Below are 20030 nucleotides of genomic sequence, written 5' to 3'. Positions count from 1 at the left end.
ACAAATTATTGTAAATGCTGAGATTTTCAGGAAAACAAGAAGCAAAGCTCCCTCTCCCCCTTTTTTGGTTCATATACAAAGTTAGTGTAAGTCAGAGTATATTTTATTTATTCATTTCACAACTACTATCATATTAAAAAGCAACTTTCTGAAGATTTTAGTCTAAAAATGTTGACTCTTCTAAAGTCTAGATTATAAAAAGACAGCTGAATAATTCTGAACTGCCCAGATCATCTATAATACCTTTTTATGAGGTAAGTTTCAACATGCATGTAAAAGAAAAGTGACACAAAATTTTTATTATATTAATTTAATTCAATACATACTTATTAAGGAAACAGGAGCCCATGTTTCTTGTGTATTTATGATGTGCTAGGTGCTCATTTTGTCACAACAACCTTATGAGAGGTATTATTGTTTTAATGTCTATTTACAGATGAGGACATTGAGGTTTTAAAAAGCTAAATGTTCTGTAAAAGATCATGCAACTAGAAAATGAGCAGGGAGTGGGGGAGTGGATTTGAACCTGGGTCTGACTCCAAAGTAAGCATGGACATGGAAGAAATATGATTTAGGAGCTAAGTTGATGGAAATCCAAGACATGAAAATTTAAAATACCTTTGTGCTAGTTTGGATATATTATGCTCCCCACAAAAGTCATGATCTTTTAATCCAATCTTATTGGGTAGAACCTCTTGATTGAGTGTTTCCATGGAGACATGACTCACCCAACTGTGGGTGATATCTTTGATTAAATTATTTCCATGGAGGTGTGGACCCTGCCCGCTCAGGATAGATCTTGATTGGTTCTCTGGAGTACTTAAGAGAACTCAAGAGCCAACACAGATGCTTGCTGACACTTGGAGATGCTTGGAGATGCAGACAGAGGATGTTTGGAGATGCTAAGCTAAGAGATGAAGCCCAGAGTTTGCCCAGGAGAAGTTGTGAGAGCACCCCCAGATGCTTAGAGAGAAATGCCCTGGGAGAAAGAAGCAAGGATGCACAGGAGCTGAGAAAGAGGAGCTAAGACAGAAGCCCAGAAACATTTTGGAGAAAGCCATTTTGAAACACAACCTGGGAGCAAAGCACCAGCAGACACCAGCCATGTGCCGTCCCAATTGACAGAGGTGTTCCAGATGCCATCAGCCATTCTGCAGTGAAGGTATCCTCTTGTTGATGCCTTAGTATGGACACCTGTTTGGCCTTAGGACTGTAAATTTGTAAACAACTATACCCCCTTTATAAAAGCCAATCCGTTTCTGGTGTTTTGCATAATGGCAGCATTAGGAAACCAGAACAAACTTAAAGGTCATTTTTCAACCTGTTGAATTAGCAAAATTATATTTTAAAAACATTCAATGCTGGTAGCAATATAAATAGAACCTTTCCAAAAACAATTTAGCAGTATGTCTCAAGAGCCTGAAAAGCATTCACACTCTTTGACCCCCAGATTCCCTTTTCAGGTATCCATCCTAAGGAAATTAGGCATGCATTATCTGAAATAGCATGGTATATCAATCAAGGTATCGAACTAGATAATTTGAGGAACATTTAGCAATGAGACTATTTACAAAGATGTGGGCAGGGTATAGAGAACCCCAAGGGATAGTGAAGTACCCCAGGGCTAGTAAGAGAGGCTATACTTAGGCACCTAGGCCTGCAGAGGTGAGATGAGGAAGCAGTTACTGGAACCTAAAGGCAGAGGGAGCTTTGTGAAGAGGGCCACTCAATAGGAGCTGTGGCCTCTGGTGAAGAGACTCATCCAGCCAGCAGTTACCACAGAGAGGGGAAATCTTGGGAAATAAATCCCCCAATGTCATCCTTCTCTCATCCTCTGATCTTCTGCCAGTGGTCCCCACTGGCTGAACCCAACCAGAATCCAGAGAGCAAGGTTGCTCACTGATACAGTCCATACTACATGTCAACCTCCTAGAGCACAGAACAGAGTGGAGAGGACTGGAGAGTAGATCTAGAGGAGAGATAGAAGACATCTAGCACAAAATCCTATTAACTAAAATAGCAGAAAAACAGAAGCAACCGTAACCTGCCATCAATAGGGGAATGGTTAAATTCTGTCACAACTGCTCAGTGGAATTTTATGCAGCTATCAAAAATGATAATTAGGAAGACTAGGCAGCAACACAGACATGAAATTGTGGTACCACATACGACAAATTTAAAAACAGAAAATTACATGTTACAACTATAGTTAAAATGATGTACTTACATGGAAAAAGAGCAAAGGAGAACAACAAAAACGAAAATATTTGTGCTTGGATGATGAGATCATGGGTGATTTTCATTTATTTGGTCTTGCTCAATTCCTCAAACTCCCCCAAATGCTATTTTCACTCCCTTTGTAAAACGTATTAAAAAATAAAGACTCAGAACTCATTTAATTCTTTTAAGTATTGCCTTTATATAATTTTTAATCAATCATATCAAGGTCATAAAAAGTAAGACTGTTAAGTCCTCAATATTATAAAGAGTCTCGGAGCCAGCCATGCATGAGGTATCAATCATACACAAGGTACTGCAAGAGTGACAAAATCCCAGTCTTTCCCTGCCCTCCAGGAGCATACAGCCTAAGTAGAAGAGGAAACATGCTCCAATTGTCACAATTCAAAACTAAGACAACTGCCCTCAGAGAGGGACAAAGAAAGCATTATTACACCCATAGTAAGGAGAGATCAATTGGAGAAAATCAGAAAAATTATTCACCAGCAGAGCTGGCATCCATAGGATGGACAGGGTTTTGCCAGGGAGAATTGGGGTCCCAGCAGCAAGGCATTCTGGGAGAGGGGTGTATCAGGCACATTAGAGGACCTGTGGGCAGTTTGAGTTGGTTGGGGGATATGACTTGTACAGGAGAGCCCTGGGACACAAAACCCATGCTGATGCCCATCTGACATGCCTAGGCTGGACATTCATGAGAGAACATAGTTCACTGCACTCTCAGCTCTCATTTAGGTAGATCCATAGGGTTTAGAAGAATTCTCCTGCAGAGTCTGGGCAAGGGATAGTGGCTGGTACATAGGGGTATTACCATGATACCTGTTATTTATCAGCCACTTATGGTGTGTCATACAAGCTAAGTGCCTGACAAAGGAAAGTGCTAAATACCTTCCTTTGATTGCTCATTTTAAAAATAAGGAAACAGGTTTAAAGAGGCCAACTGATGCATCCAATGTTGTGTAACTCATACATAGTCGAACTGGGGCTTTGAATGGATACACTCAGACACCAGAACCTGCATTCCACCCACTTGCCTATATGGCCTCTCAGGAAAAGAGTAATTAAATTAATCCTTAAACAGCAAAGAGAGCACAGGTGCATGTAACCAGTAAAGTCCCATCATTTAAGAGTAATTAAATTAATCCTTAAACAGCAAAGAGAGCACAGGTGCATGTAACCAGTAAAGTAGGGAATCAGGGCACATTATGGGGTGCAATGAGCATGGTTTCATTGCCCAGCTCTGTTCTTTCCAAACTGAAACAGGCAGCCTTCAGTAAATTGTTAGCCTTTCTGTGCCTCAGCTTCCTTAACTGTAAAATGGAGATATTAATAGTGCTCTTTTTTTCAGAGGGTTTTTAGAGGATTCATTCCAATAATATGTGTAAGATGCTTACAATATTGGGCATATAGTAAGTGCTTGGTAAATTAGATGTTATAATGGTCTTCTGTAGCATAGAATATTTCTCAGGCTAGAACACACTGCCTTATGGTTTTCTTCCCTGACAAAGCCTAGGTTGTAGGATAGGCAAGCTAATAGCTCTCTCCCTATTTGGTGTTCTGGAAAATAGCCCCAATCTAGGACCAAAGATGGCAGCATTTTGACACAAGCTATCACGTCACTGTGTTCCTAATACAGTTAATACCATCGCCCAAGGATTCAGCATGCCAATCACATAGCTGCGGGAGGTAGGGCCCAGCATAGGTGGGGAAAAGACCTTGCCCACCTGCCCTGACATGACACCTGGGAAGCAGCATCTACCCAGGCCCTACCCTTTTGAAGAGGGCATTCAATTATGCCTCAAAAGCTTTCAAACCGATGGGAGCCAAAGGACAGGTTGGAATATTAAACTTACTGACCCAGAAGGGACCTAAGGAAACCACTTAGCCAAATGTAGAACATCTGGGACACACTGAAGAATAAACAAGTGAGTTTCATTCTTCAAAGTCATTCTCTGATTTGTACAGAGAACTGAGAAACTAAGACATTATATAATTTCTCATCCCATTAACCCCCAATTCTTCTTCATCTGAGCATCATTTAAAGAGCTTGCTTTAGACCCACTAACCTAAGACTGTTGTACTTGCTAATGCACACCTTTGGATAGTGCACGGGTTAACCAATGCCTTGAGCCTCATGGCCTCAGCATAGAGACCAAATTTAACATGATTAACCTGTCACTGCAGCCCAGTTACCCTCCCCCTCCACACACACACACACACACACACACACACACACACACACACACACACACGAGATCCCACAGGATTTACAAAGTGCCAGTCATCAAAGTCCTTGACTAGTGAGTGTCACCATATCACAGATGTGGAAATCGAGATGCTGACAGATTAAGTTTAAAGCCATATAGAGTGCCAGGAAAGGAGCCTTAGTTTGGAACTTTGACCATTAGAGCAACTCATCTGAAATCTGTGCAAGCATAACATATTAGCACGCAAAATATTTTAAATGTAGATCTTTGATTTCTAAAGTTAAAAAGACAGAATTTCCAAAAGGACAGATGTGGTTAAAAAACAAAAAAACACGATTCAACATGGTACCATTACAGGTTAAAGCAAATGCCTTGTGATTTAGACCTCAAAAAAATACTTGGTGCCTTTACTCCACAATCTGTAGTTGGTCACTCTGTGTACTTAAATGCTTTCTGTTAAGTAAAACGACTTCAGATGCGTTCAGGAGTCCAGTATGCCATAAAACGTCAATTAAGACTTGTGTTTGAGTAAAGTCCTGCCCGTGAGCTCATAGTCTCAAGAGTCTCTCCCAATATCCAGAGGAAACTATAGATAAAAATAATTCTATTGGCAATCTGTTCATTTCTGCAGCTGGAAATTTCCACTCATCTCTCCTTCTGGAAGTCACTTTGGAAATTTAGGGGGAAGTAATTCCCTTTGCTTTCACTCTGGCAGCAAGAAGTAACCTCCCAACATTCACTGCGGTCCAGGATGCAGTGGAATATTTTTCTAAAGTGCAATAGTGCCTGCTGAGAGTCACATGTTCAGAGCCAGAGGTTCAGAGGTGAAAGCCCAGATCTGTGAAGGGCAGGTTGCTTGGCTTCCTCTAAGCACACCATGACCTGGTGCTGCCTAGTCTTGCTGCAGTCTCCAGATTAAAGTGCCGTCATCCAAAGGCATTGAAAAGTGCAAACGGCATGCTCTGCAGGCCAAGGGATCCTTATGCAGAGTCCAGAAGCCATCGAGTCACCCCAGCTTCTAAGATCAGAGGTTCAGATCTAGAGAGAAAAGTCCATGAAGAGGAAAATCACTTTTCTGATTAGGAAATATATAACTTCTCAAAAGTAGATTGGAGTGAGAAACTACTCTAGAAAAAGAACTCCTCTAGATGGAGGTAGCATGGTTCAAAACCTTTCTTTCCATCCCCTCTACCATTGCCTGACAATGGGTAGGCATTTCTGGGAATTCTAAGGACAGACAAACACAGTGAAATTAGGAATAAAGGGATAATTTCAGAGCTACAAGATTTTCCAAACATGTTCCAAGAAGCACAAGTTACCTTAGAGGCCTTTGCAGGTTTAGATACTCCACCTCAATTCTACCATTATTTTAATCTGCTTTATTTATAGGAGATCTGTCTAACATTTCCTCTATAAAAGGGTTATAATGGCAAAAAAAAGAAAAGAAAGATAGGGAACCACTGTAGAAGGGGAAAGAAAACACCCCCGTGGTGAGGCTGCAGTCAATTCTTAGTATTAGGTGGAGGACACAACACTCATGCAATAAAAACCATAGACACTGGACCCATTGCTAGGGAGTAAATGGAAATATGGCTTCTTTGATTTGAATTTTAACCCAAATTATGCCAGTTAGAGCAATTTTTTTGAGTATCTTATCTCTAATACTTGATGGTAAGAATCTTGGATGACTGATATGCTTAATTCTTATATTTCCCAGAGTCTACCTGACAGAATCTTGCAAAGAGCAGACACTTAATGCATGTTTGAGAGTGAATGAATGAATGAATGAATGAACAGTACTATACTGGGATTCACCAGATCTTTTATTTTTCCTGCCACTATTTCACTTAAATAAGTCACTTAACATCTCTTAGCCTCAATATCACTGTCTCTAAAGCAAGCAAATTAGGCTACAGGTCTGTGAGCTATAACAAACCATGGCCTGATGACTAAACAACTCTTTTTTAAAGAAAGCATGGTAAATATCTATGGTCCCAGAATCCACTCCTAAAGTTATACGGGTTGGTAGCTTGGTTGAATGCATAAGACCAAGAAGGCATGAGCCCAAACAGCCTCATACATGGTGAGGTTAGATGCAGAAACAACCTCCACAGAAAGGGCAGTACTCTACAGTCAAAGACTCAGGGGGCCTAAATTTTAGCTTGAGTTCTAGCACTAAGTTATGAGATGACCTTGAGCAAGGACTTCATCTCTTCCCCCTTGACAGGCATATTCATTCCTTCTAGCTTGAATGTGCTAGGGATCTCTGAAAGACAGCTAAGACATTGGGATGTATCCTTGAAAGAGGGTATAGCATTGCCCTTCCTAAAGTTGACAAGGACCCAGTGAAGAGTCCTATATAATGTATATGCCTACTGGGATATAGAGAAGTGAGGAGGGTACTGTTAGAAAGGCTTCAAAAAGTGTCATTCTTCACCCAATGCACAGCCCTGGGCAATTAAAACTAATACATTGAGGCATTTAAAAAGCAGTACGTCTCATCAAAGAAAACTCAAGAAACAGAAAAGCAGAAAACGCGAGTTTCCACACCCAAAGACAATGCTTCTGGGCTTAAAATGTGGGTATATTAAAAAAAATTTTAATAGAGCATTAATGATACAGTAAATATGCTTTTATATCTTACTTTTCAGCTTTTTATTATATAGAAAGCATTTTCATCATTATTATTCTTCAGAAACAGAATTTTAAATGGCAACATATGGTCTATTGAATAGAGGTTCCAGTTTTCACCTTTTGTGTCAGAGTAGATTAGCTTTTACTGAATTAACAAACAACTCCAAAATCTCGGCAAAATAAACAGGTATTTATTCTCACTTGTGTTCCATGTCCGTTGAGAACCAGGAGGGGGCTCTGTTCATTACAGTTACACAAGAATCTAAGATGATGAAACAAATTACCTCAAATGTTGCTGGTTACCACGCCAGATGGAAAAGAAAATGTGGCAGGGCACAAACGAGCTCTTACATTTTCCACTCAGAAGTGACATCCATCATTTACGCTTACACTGAATTGGCCTAAGCAAGTTGCATGACCACACATTACAAATTTCTGACAGACGCATTCTTGCCATGTGCATAAAGGCAAGAGATGCAGAAAACATGCAAAACACTGATGACTACCACATCCACCATGGAGAAGGAAGGGAATGAGCTATCTCTGGCCTCATTTAGTTTTATCCGACTCTTTTTATTTCACACTATTTAAGTTAAAGCCTTGAAGTTAGAGCCCATCTGAGGAGACTGAGGACTGGATTTCCAGAAGAATGAAAAGCAACACCACCTTTCCCAGACTTGCCTAGAAAGTTAGGGGTACAGACTGTGTACAATGTGAAGAGAAACCCAGAGAGAGCTATGAAGCAGAAAACAGCTCTGAGCAGCTGTTGCTTAAGCCACCGAGCCCTGCTGGGAACTCTCATATTAATTGGGTCTCACTTCAGTCTATGGTTGGTGAAGCAAAACCACCAAGCCCTTCCCCTCTTACGTGAGAGGGTAGCATATTCATCTGAATAAAAGTCTTATTAGAAGTATGTTCAGTGGACATGCCCAGGGCAAGCCCCAAGACATCACATCCCACAGTGGATGCAGAGTCAAAACATAAGGACCCAGGAGTCTGGGACTGGACACTCTCCCCCCAGTGGGTGGTCTGGGGCTGCGACAGAGCTGGGAAGGCAGACAACAAGAGTGTGGGAGAGAGAGACCTGTGGTGGCTGGGCCTAACCACTTCTCGGTGGGAATCTGACCCGTGGCTCTGCATTTTCTCCTTTGTCTTCAGACTTCAAGAAGCTGGGGTGGGTGGTGGTGGGCATTGGATCATTTAATACCAGAACAAGTATATTGACTATGGGAAAAGGCACAAAGCCAGGAAGAATGTCTAGTTCAGAGGCCAGCAAAGTTTTTCTGTAAAGGGCCAGATTGTAAAAATTTTAGACTTTGTGGACCATATGTTTCTGTGTCAACTACTCAGTTCTGCTATGGTGGCAGTGGTTGGGGGTGGGAGAGTGGGGAGCAACCACAGACAATATAGACCCAATGGGTGTGGCTGTGTTTCAATGTAACGTTACTTACACAAAGAGGCTGGGATATAGTCCCAGCTATAGTGGGCCTACCTCTGTTAGTGGATACATACCAATGGATAGTAGAGTGTTGACTCTGGTTAATTCTCATTTAATAGGCACCTACTGAAAGCAAAGGACTTCTAAGATACAGCAGGCTTTTAAAGGAAGAGGAAGACACTGCACTTGCTCTCTAGAAATTTATAACCTGATACTCTAGGAACTGCAGATCCACTCTATGTAAGCTTTTTACCTGGTATAAACTTCATGAAATACACTTATTAACACACTTATGTCATATAGGACATTAATTTTTATAACCTAGTCCTGTGAATTCAAATTTAATAAATCCAATGCCTTTTTTCTCAGGCAAAGAAAGAAAATTAAATGCAAATGACAAATTAGAGAAAAATTTACAAAATATGTAATCAGGCAACAGGTTAATATAAGAATAGGTAGAGATATAAATAAAAAGATGGATGAAAGATATGCATAGGCAATTCCCAAAGGAAGAAAAAAAACAATGAATGTAGGAAAAATGTTTTATCTTACTAATAATGACTTATAATTTTCACCTTTTAAATTAAAAATTTGAAAACAGTGATAATACCGAATCTTAGGACAAGTTTGATAAAAACTAGCTCTTTCACATATTGCTAGTACAAATTGGTATAACTTTTTATGGGGCAATTTAGTAATACATTTTGAGAGCCTTAAAATTGCCTATACCTTTTACCGTAATAATTCTACTTTCTGGATTTTTATCTTATGGTAATAACCAGAGTTGCACATAAAGATTTATGTACAAGGTTATTGTGATAGTGTTTAAATAGCAAAAACAAAAACAGACCAAAAACCCTGACTCTATAAGGTAGATACTAAATATCTAGCAACAGGTAATTAGTTAACTAAATTTGGGTACATCGATACCATAAAATATCATAAAGCCATTAATTATGCTTTTGGTATATAGGGTACTACTAATGACATAAAATTAAGCCAAAAGACATACTAAACTATACCTACTACAGTTCAATTTTGTGAAAGTATTATACAAAGAAAAATATTAAGATTTAAGTAGAAATCACATTAAAATGTTAACCATGGTAATCTCTGGCAATGGATTTAATGCTCAGAAAAAATTGTGTAATTTAAAAATATGTTCTGAAAATTGTTATAGTTTATTCTCTTTTGAGCTGGCAGACTCAACCAAAATTAAACAATATTTATCTTGATGTTCTTCTTTAGTAGAGAAACTTCTTTTAAATTTACCACAGAACAAATACAAAGAAGCACAGACAAATGGATAAGAAGACAGAAACATACTCAAAAGTTGCAAAAACAATAATATCTCACTTCATTGCACTAAGCAGACATAAAATATCAACACACGGAAGCAGCCAGAAATAATGCTGGAATAATGTGTTTAAGAGGGGTATAGACTGTGTGTATAATATGGAGAGAGACACAGAGGGGTGAGTCAGGGAGAGTCTTACAGATTAAGTGGGTAGAGTGTAGTGTACAGGATGTGGGCTCGGGATTGGGAGGGGCCCTTATATTTACTAGCCACACGACCCTGGGCAAGTTATTTAACCTTTCTATGATTAGTTTCTTCATTTGTAAAATGATAAAAATTTATATACCTCATAAGGTTGTGAGAATTAAATGAGTCAGTACCTCTGAAGTATTTAGCACAGCAGCCTGGCATTATAATAACATTAATTATTTTTATATCTTAAGGTAGGCCCTGCAAGAAGTTTGAACTTGGGGAAGCAAGAAAGAATGAGGAGAGCATTCTAGGCAGAAGGAACAACACGAGCAAAGGCACAGAGGTGGGAATGAGCAGGGCATGGGAACAGGGGTTAGGATGGGGGTGAGGAGGGGGAGCTCGAGTTGAGTAAGGGGAGTGGGGGAGTGGGTGGGGTTGGCTTAGCAAAATGTGACCTGTTGTCAGAAAGCCTGAAAAACCACTGGAGGGAGTTTAGAGCTTGTCCATAGAGACTGATATGACAATGAAAACGGTGCCTGGGGACACTGAATCTGGCAGTGGTGCACTGGGCCCACTGGAACCAGGAGACACCGAAGCAAAGGGGTGAGTAAGGACTCTGTGGCAGCAACAATGTTAATGGTAAGAAGAGTGGACAGCATCAAGGAGCACGGACGGTGTGCAATGCCCTCTCCATGGCTCACACCACAATCAGGTAGGTGCTCCTTTTATCCCATTTCTTTTCCTGGTGAGGGAAATCAGGTGTAGAGAGATCACAGCTGGAAAACGAGGTAAATGAAAGAACTGGCGTTCAAACTGAAGTTGTCTGACTCCAGGTATTATACTCCCACCCGCTATATGATTCTTCATCCTTCCCAAAATGTGGGTTCCTGATTCCGGGCGGTGCGTGTGGAAATGGAGAGGAAGGGGCCACGGAAGGTCACAGCAGAGGAGCAAGATGGCCAGTTTAAGGCTCATGGCGCTATTAGCTGTAAGAGCTGTTTACCTGAAATAGGAACTCACACACTATGTATGCCAAGCTACTCCCATCAATAGGACGTTGCTGAAATCAGACAATTTTCTTCCCTCTGTCTGTAACAGGTTGCAGGATTGTCACATAGTCAGGGACCTTTCCAAACTTATTTATAACTATTTCATTTCCTATTGACTGTTGGCAAAGAAAATAAGCTATTACATAAGTCAAATCTAGCTCATCTAACCTCTTCATCTTACTAAGAGTCATTTCTAAAAATTTCGATTTAATTCTATCAAGTCATTTTGGCTACAGGGTTTTTTCTCTAACTTTACTCAAATATTCATCATTTCAAAATACATAGAATGGGACACTCTGATACCACAGATGCCCTTTTATTTCTGAAAAGTTGAGAGGCAGTGAGCAGAGAAAAAATCCAGTGAACTAAATAAAAAGCCCCCAGTCAGTCAGTCTGCATGCAAATCCGGACTCTCAGGTTTATCTTGCCAGATAACAGAATGGTCACTTACTTCTATTTTTTAAAGGCGCAGGCAGGTCTGACAAATGGCCTTAGTCCATCAAGAGGCATGGCCGGGACTGCCCTCTTTATCTCTTGGTGCTCGTCAACCCCAACAACAGGCACCAAGTTTTGCTGGCTGTCCAAACACTGCGGCCCAGACCTATTCCCATTCCCAAAATCAATATTTCCATATCCCTCTCTCTCTCCTTCCTAGAGGGTATGAACCAAAATTTTTAATTAGTTTTTGCTAAAGTGTTAAAAACTGGTAAGTAACTAAAGGAAGGAACTTAAAAGAGGGCCTACTAAAATCTCATTTGTCTTGACAAAACCATTACAGTGAGCAAAAATATACCACTTTTTCTTTTAATACTCCATCACTGTTGATCACATAGTCAATTTCTATGTTTTATGCAACTCTAAACATAATTACAAAGGCTTGATCAATCAGAAAATAACTTTGAACGCAACTGATACATACAGAATACAAAATAATGTCATAAAATATATAGCTGGATGACAAGGATGAATGGAAATGTGGATAAATTTTTGATATGTCGAAATTTTGGATATGTCGATAAATGTTGATAAAGGATGAATGAAAATGTCGATAAAAAACACAATTTTGTTGTTGTCTTTTAAAGCATCTACTCCACATTTGACCAATTTCTGGCCAGGGTCCATGACTTCTCATCTCATACCCAAAGCATTCATCAGTACAGCTCTCCCTGTGCCTAGAAGTGGTCTCCCAAATCATCCTCATCTCTGCTCTAGGGGTCCCCTGATCCTGAGATGAGGCTTATTTGCCATCTCGGATTTGGCCCAAATTTTTCAATTTACCTGATAAAACTGAAGCTTAGAGGGGATGTGGGTGATACCTAAGATTATGTAGCTAGTTTACAGAATTAGAATTTAAATCTCCTGAATTTTAGTCTTGACTCTTTTTTTTTAAATAAAAATAAATATTTTGAGCATAAAACAAAAGATAGAGAACACTGTAATGAACACCTGTCCATCCACCACCCAGTTTCAGAGGTTGAATTTGGTGTTTGTCACGTCCATGCTGTTTTCATAATTTTACTTCATGTGAGTGTTTCCCTAAACACAACTAAGGGATTGTTATACATATTTTTAAATTCTCCATAATTTGTATTATATGGTCTATATTTTCTGTAATCTGCCCTTTCTTCCTAAAATGATATATTTCAGATTTATCCATCTCAAAAATATATCTGGTTGTGGTTCTTTCATGTTCAGTGCTGTGTCATATTCCTATTCTTTTTTTCTTCTCTCCACGCTGTTATAAGCAACGGTGCCAGGAACATTCCTCTAGGGATGTCCTTGGGCGCATGGGTGGAAGTTTTCCATGATGTATGGCTAGGTGGTCCTGACCTCCGCACATACAGCCTCCACTCTCAAGGTCAGTGCGGTGGAGGGGGGAGGGGGAGAGAGGAGGAGCTTCACCCCTCCCCCATGCTCCCAGCAGGTTAGAAGGTAGCAAGGGTGACTATATATGGTTGGAAATAAAAGAGTGTTACTAACATTTCTTCAATTTGACTTTTGATCAAGATACTGAATTTCAGATACCATTAAAAGGGTATATGAGATTTTTCTGTTTATTAGTTTAAAAAGGTTGTGATACCCTGCTAATTAAAAATGTAACCCTCTAATAGTGCAATATTCAAATTATGTGGCCAGCTATAGGATGAGAACTTTAGGATGGCAAGTTTCTGAGTTCTCAAATCCCACAGATAAATGTTTCTGTCTCCCTCTCCCTTCTTCTCTTTTTCCTCCCTTCATCTCTTTCTACATTTAGAGGATTTTTATGGTCAGAATCCAAGACTAATGCATACATAGGGCCATGGACAAATAGAGCATGACAATATTTCATGGCAGATGTGCATTCAGAAGTTAAGACTGCAAACAGAGTAACCATCACCTAAAGCCCCCAATCCTCAAGCAGTGGCTGTCCAAGATTCCTACTGAATTATTCCCAGTTGCCGTTTGTTTTTCTACAGACAAGGCACTGTGAAGATCATGGGAGGAGCTTGTTGGGTGCTGACAAAGGGACAGTTTAGGAAAGCACCAGACGGGCCTGTGGACATTCTGGTGGTTTTGTGGGCAGGCTCCTCCCAGGAAACCAGGGTAGACACACAAGCCACCAACTCCTCTTGACAGAGCTTAAAGGCTGCTCTGTCCCAGATGGCTCAACAGAATAGGAGCAGTTGGTGAGCATGCAACAGGCTAAGGAAGAGCTCCTGGGAAAGCTGCTGAAAGACATCAGGGCTTAACCAACCAGGTGCTTTCCTGTCCCCAAAAGGCCTCACAAGCCTTTCTCCTTTCCTTGGCCAACCTGGTGACGTGGATTCCTGGGGTGAGGCAGAAGGGCTTAATCCAGCTCATAAACAGACTAGGGAAAGGAGGGATGAGAATGGAAAGAATCACGAAATCGAAGCCCAGCCTCCCTCCCACCAGCCAAGCTCTGACCAATGCTGAGCACGCAGCTGTCTGCCTTGCCAAAGAACATCCATCTCATGGGGTGATGGGACTCTTGGCTTAAAGAACATGGCAAACTATTTCAGGAAAAGAACAAAACATTCCCTTTAAAAAATTCAGATTAAAGAGTCCAGCTGACTGAAGACCAGAGCCATTTTCTTCTGGGGAAAAATCATCAGGACCAGATCAAAGTGGCTCGTAAGTGGATTTAGTGTGAAACTGGGAAGCCACAGGCCTTCTGGGCCAAGCCAGAGCCCTGCATGTGCAGATGCCCAGTCAGTTGGGTTACTGTGAATAAAACTCACTTACCTTTTGTAGAATACGACTTTGAGCAGAGCCTCTTTCTTATGACTATCAATGGGGCCATGAGAATTAAGGCGATGATGCAGGTGGGGATGAGAACGTGGAAGAGTGATGTTGTTGTTGTGACCTTGGGCTCCATCTGACCTAAGTGAAGGAAAAACACCAGAATCTCATGAGAAGGTGGCTTAGAGGTGAACCAAAAGGGTTGGCTGTAGCTGTGGGTTATAACCACCATGGCTAACTGATATTGAGCATTTTCTCCAGGTCAGGCACTTTTCTAACTAAGGAGTAAATGAGCTGATACATGTTCTCTGCACGTATCAGCTCATCTACTCCTCATAACCCTATAAGTCAGGCTCTACCATGATCCTCACAGAGAGAAGTGAAGAAAATGAGGAACTGAGAGGCTAGGAAATTTTCCCAAAGTTAGAAAGTAAGTGACAGTGCTGAGAGACAATCCAAACTCTCTAGTTCTTAATTCCATATTTTTCACCAGTCAGATATATAATAACACAATGTAATGTTATATTATCTATATCTGTATTTATCTATCTATCTATCTTCATCATCATCATCTCCTCTCTCTCCAGTGGGAAAGTCCCTCATCTGGAAAGTGTCTTCCGTCCCCACTCCTGCCCTCCCAACAACCACTCGCAGTGTTTGGAATCTATAGCATTAGTTATTCAAGGGTTAACAGTATCTTTTTGGGGGGGGGGGAGAATAATTCCAGGCAGTTTTAATATTCTAAATCCAGTCATTTACCCTTTAGTGTAAATTACTACAAGCAGCCCTTTTCCTTGTCTCAGCTAATCAAAGTTCTGGCACTGAGGTGGATGAGAAGAGTAATTTTGGAGCCTGTGGAAAGCCTTAGGAAGGAGAGCTCTGGGTATTTACTAGTTGGTTGGTCTGGTTAGGGTACCAGACCAACCAACAAAGGGAAGGTGGAGGAGATGCTCACCATAGGGAGGTTGGAGAGTACCTAAGTTAAGCTATGCCCTTTCAAGTCTGGATTTTGCCTGTGGAGTAAATAACACAGAATAAACATAACAGCCTTGTTCCAGGAAAAACTTGGCAAAACTTTTCAGGAAGAAAGACTCAGTCCTGACAATAGCCCTTTCCCCACCCCTTCATAGTGCCATCCGAGAACCACAGATTGTCTAAGCTCAGAGGGGCCTAAGCCCCTCAGAGATACTAAATAATCTGCCTGAGGTCATCACCACCAAGTAAGTGGCAGAGTCAGGACTGCAAACCCAGATCTGTCTGATCCCAAAGCTCAGCCCCACAGATATTTTTCTTTATCCAAAAGTGTAGGAAATGTTAAAGAAGAAAAGGATTCAGGAGTCTGGTTTATCCACACGTCGGTAACCATGTCTAAATAAACAAATACTAGTTACAATCCCCTCTTTTACTTTGAGAGTTCATGGAGTGCTTATTATGAGTGAAGGAGTCCTGGTGTCCTCACTGTCCACAACAGAAGATGCCTTTATACAAACCATTTTCCTGTGCAGATTCCCCCACGGTCCCTTCCACACTAAGCTCTACTCATCCTCAAGACTTGCTAAAATTGCACATCCTACAGGACTCCAGTCTGCTCAGACTGTAAGTATTTAGAAAATACTAAAGCAAAAGCTTTAGTTAGGTCACCTTTGAATCCCTGACAGGGCCAAGCTGAATGAAAGGTGCCAGTAAAGGTTTATTGGGCTGAATGACTGCCTTTCTAGTCTACCTCACCTAACCTTCCCTGTTATCAATTACCTCGCGGCAGATTACTGGTTGACCCTTATATCTATTCTCTATTGCTTCCCAAGTATTTGGGTATTAGTTGAGCACATTGCTTCTCTGAGACTACATCTCCCAGCCTCCCCTGCAGTGAAGTGTGGTCAGCCATTTAAACTAAGGTCAGGTCAACAGAATGGGTCTTCTCTGTCTTGGCCTTAAAAGTTGGGTGTATCTTCCACCATGCTCTCTTTTTCCTCCCTGGAGACTAAAACAGGAATGTGGCAATGACCCAGCTTTGAAAATTCAACAGGGACAGAATGGCAGAACAACAAGATAGAAGGAACCTGGACCATGGATGACATTACAGAATATAGTTACCTGCTTTGAACCACATTCTACCTCTGGATATTACATGAAAGAGAAATATACCTCTGTCTTGTTTGAGTCATTATGTTTTTTGCATCTCTGTTACAGCAGCTAATCCTACATCCTAATACATATTCTTCTAAATCATTTTATAATAATTTTATTTTATTTAACAATGATATCATGGATGGAATGTGAAAAATATTTATTCAATATTCCTCATCCTTGTCCACAGTCCCATGCACTCTCAAGGAAGCCATGCATGGAGGTGCCTGTTTCCACCCTTTCTCAGTGATAAACACTTAACAAACATATTTCATTCAATCATCACCATAACCCTATGAGGTATCTACCATTATTTGCTCTCATTCAACAAAGAGAGACTGAGTCCTAAGGTAGTTAAGTAATATATCCAAGTTCCCAAAGCTAGTAGGTAGCAGAGAGAGGATTTGAAATTCAGGTCCATCTAACATCAGAGCCATGCTCCTGAACACCATAATATATGGTCAGAGAGTAACTTCCAGGTCTGCTGGGAGAGCATCTCTTCTCTGCCCACCTCACAGGGGTCTTTTTAAAGTTCTTTCCTGTAATCCAGTCCAACTACATTTCCTAGTGAAAACCCAACAACTGGCTGAACAGAAGAAATCCTGTTTCAAAAGGAAACTGGCCTCACTACTTCCTAAGTTCTGGTTAAAAGTTAAGGTGCCATAATTATTTCATATCAGTAAGATTGTACAATAGTTATACTTTTGTGTTTGGTTTATTTCATCAACATGTTTTCAAGGTTCAGAAGAAGCAAACTCATAGAGTCAGAAACTAGAATACAGATTACCAGGGGCCGGGGCAGGGGTAGGGAATGGGAAATTAATGCTTAAATTGTACAGAATTTCTATTTGGAATGATGGGAAAGTTTTGGTAATGCATGGTGGTGATGGTAACACAACATTGCGAATGAAGTTAACACCACTGAATTATATATCTGAATGTGGTTTAAAGGGGTAATTTTAGGTTGTACATATGTTATTGGAATAAAAAATTAAAAAAAAAAAAAGCCATAAGAGTATACAACACAATCAGGGAACCCTAATGTAAACCATGGACTATAGTTAATAGTATAATTATAATAATATTCTTTCATCAATTGTACCAAATGTACCACACTAACGCAAGGTGTTAGTAATGGGGGGAGGAGATATATGCGAACTCTTTTCTTTCTGTATGATTTTTCTGTAAACCTATAACTTCTCTAATTAAAAAAAATCAGATCATAATACTTACCTGCTTAAAATCTTGCAATGTCAAAAAAAAAAAAGTTAAGATGCTCAGTTATTCATTCCAGAACAACTGGAGCTCCTCCCACCACAAAGTCGCATTTCTGTTTTGTTTTTTTCTTGTTTAACTCAATGACTTCTAGAGAAGTATGTGCTGGGTCAAAGCAATAAGCAGTGAGCAGCTCAACTTGTGTGGATTAGTAAAAGTGGACAGTCATAAGACAATTTACAGAAGACTTTCAGAAATAGAAGTAAAGAATGTGTGGGAGGATATGTGGTTTGGGTTACATTTTTGCCAGTATTTATGCAGGGCAAAGCAGGGCATCATCTGGCTGCTCTCATCTGGCTGTCCACTCAGTCTGGTGGCTGGGATGATGGGACTGGGATTAAGCAGGACTAAATCTCAACCCATCAATCCACCAATCCACTTACTATGGGCAAAGCACTCTGCTTTTGCTTTAGTCTGTATAGAAGGAAGAACCATGTGAATAATTAAAATACATGGAAAATAAAATAGCAATAAAAGAGAAAAGACAGGCAAGATCACAAGGCAAACAAAGAAATGATACAAGCAATAGGTCCTGGGAGGTGAGATGAGGGAAAGATCAGAACACTTGCAACTTGGAATTAGCCCCTCATGGTGGAGATGAGCTGCCTTGGAGCAAGAGTGCACAAAGATTTCTCTGTCTCCCTGCTGGCCACATTCCTGAGTGATACCCCAGGAGATCCTGAGCTCTGTTGCGGATCCCACAGACTATTCCTCAGCTATTCGATCAGCCATATTGGCTGCCAGGGCCACAGGGGCCGTCCATTCCTAACTTCTCATAGCATCAGGGTTTCCAGAGCAATGGTCAGTCTGCCCTTCCACTTCTCTACCACACAGAAAAAGCCAATGAAGTAATCAGTGGTGCCAAAGGTGGACACTAATTATTCCAAAATTCACCTTGCCCAGGCCCCTTATATAAGTGTTCTATAAAATCACATTTCACGCAAAGTTGGCCATAAAAATGGTGTACTTCTAATGCCTTTATTTCTATCATGGCAACCTCCTTAACAGGACTCCTCTGTTTACTTCCTTACTTCATCACAATAATTTAGTCAGAAAGAAGCTGGGTTAACTTTAGTGTTGGAATTGGACAGCAGATGGAGGGTGGGGGCGTGGCAGTTGGGAGACGGCAATGCAGCTATCTGCTTCTGGAAACTATCAGGGAGAATTTTTCTTGCAGAAGAAAAACACTAGAAATTAATGATGAGATGGGTATTGAGTCATTTCATAGAGATTATGGCCGGCTTCAGCTTGAAGACACAGTGACACAATGGACTTAATGGAGGGCATGAGCAGACTTGAGCAGATCAAGGGGTAGGCTGCAGCAGAAGCCTCTGGAGTCCTGTCTCACTTCCTCTCAGCTTCTTCTCTGACTTCAGCCACAGTTGGGGTAGAGTTCTGTCTAGGCTCTGACTCACTTCATGGTCAGGGATTCATCTCAAGTGCATATCACAAGACTTTGCTTTCTGTTTTGGGACTCCTCTGATGCCCCAGATGCTGGTGGGAACACACTCAGCCCACGTATCTGCACAGCTGAGGACTGGAAGGGAGTTAACCCTCCAGGGACAACTGTCAATCAAGGGCAATGGCGGGGAGGGGGAGAGCAGAGGGATAAGTCCTTGGAGTCGACAATTCTTGGAGATGGTCTATACAGTTCTCAGGAGGTCTTGGAGTATTTAATTACCTACTGTTTACAATAACAACTCTGATAATGCACCCTATATCAGCTTTTCCTCTTTTCCTGTCTTAATCTCCCAAATCCCTCACTTCTCCGCCTTGCGGTTACCACATAACTACTTGCATGCCTCACAAGTCCTTAACATAGACTGCTTCTGAGAGAATCCAAGCTAAGATGAGGGGCAAATGTGAAACATAATGAAAACATAGTGAATTTTCTATAAAGTCATATTTAATCAACGGTGAAAACTGTTGTTTGTTCTGAAATCATACCCTTTTTAATGTGGTGGGCAGAATATTGCCTCCCCTTACCACACCCCAAAGCCTATGCATTCATCCCTGGAACCTGTGAATATGTTACCTTAAATGGCAAAAGGAATAATGCAGATGTGATTAAATTAAGAACCTTGAGATAGGGAAATTATCCTCAATTATGAAGTGAGGCCCAATGTAGTCAGCAGGGTCTTTAAAAGATGGGAGAGAGAGGCAGGCGAGTCAGAGAGAGAAGTGAAGACAGAAGCGGAGGTCTGAGTGATGTGACTGCTGGCTTTGAAAATAGGCATAAGCCTTGCAAGGAATGTGGACCTCCTGTAGAAGCTGGAATAGGCAAGAAAATGGATTCTCTCCTAGAGCCTCCAGAAGGAACACAACCCCACTAACTC

General features: G+C 40.8%; 1 protein-coding gene across 8 annotated transcripts in view; it reads right to left on the bottom strand.

Annotated features, from left to right (window-relative positions):
- The window catches only part of PDCD1LG2 (programmed cell death 1 ligand 2), a 139888-nt gene that overhangs the window by 79582 nt on the left and 40276 nt on the right, over positions 1–20030 (bottom strand). For 7 of the 8 annotated variants that reach the window (XR_005210621.1, XR_005210623.1, XR_005210625.1 and 4 more), the window contains one exon: positions 14296–14433. Coding sequence is in view for 1 of the 8 variants with exons in the window: in XM_037797281.1 (XP_037653209.1) it covers positions 5467–5480; positions 14296–14433 (152 nt within the window). In the remaining 7 variants the exon portion in view is untranslated. Of the gene's footprint in view, positions 1–1192; positions 5481–14295; positions 14434–20030 lie in introns of those variants that run through there. The other variant, XM_037797281.1, reaches the window with a different exon arrangement.

This window comes from Choloepus didactylus, chromosome 10, assembly GCF_015220235.1.
Source record: "Choloepus didactylus isolate mChoDid1 chromosome 10, mChoDid1.pri, whole genome shotgun sequence".
In the NCBI taxonomy this organism is placed as follows: Eukaryota; Metazoa; Chordata; class Mammalia; order Pilosa; family Megalonychidae; genus Choloepus; species Choloepus didactylus.
Note: the sequence above shows the minus strand (reverse complement) of the source record. Positions and strands in the feature narration are given on the sequence as shown.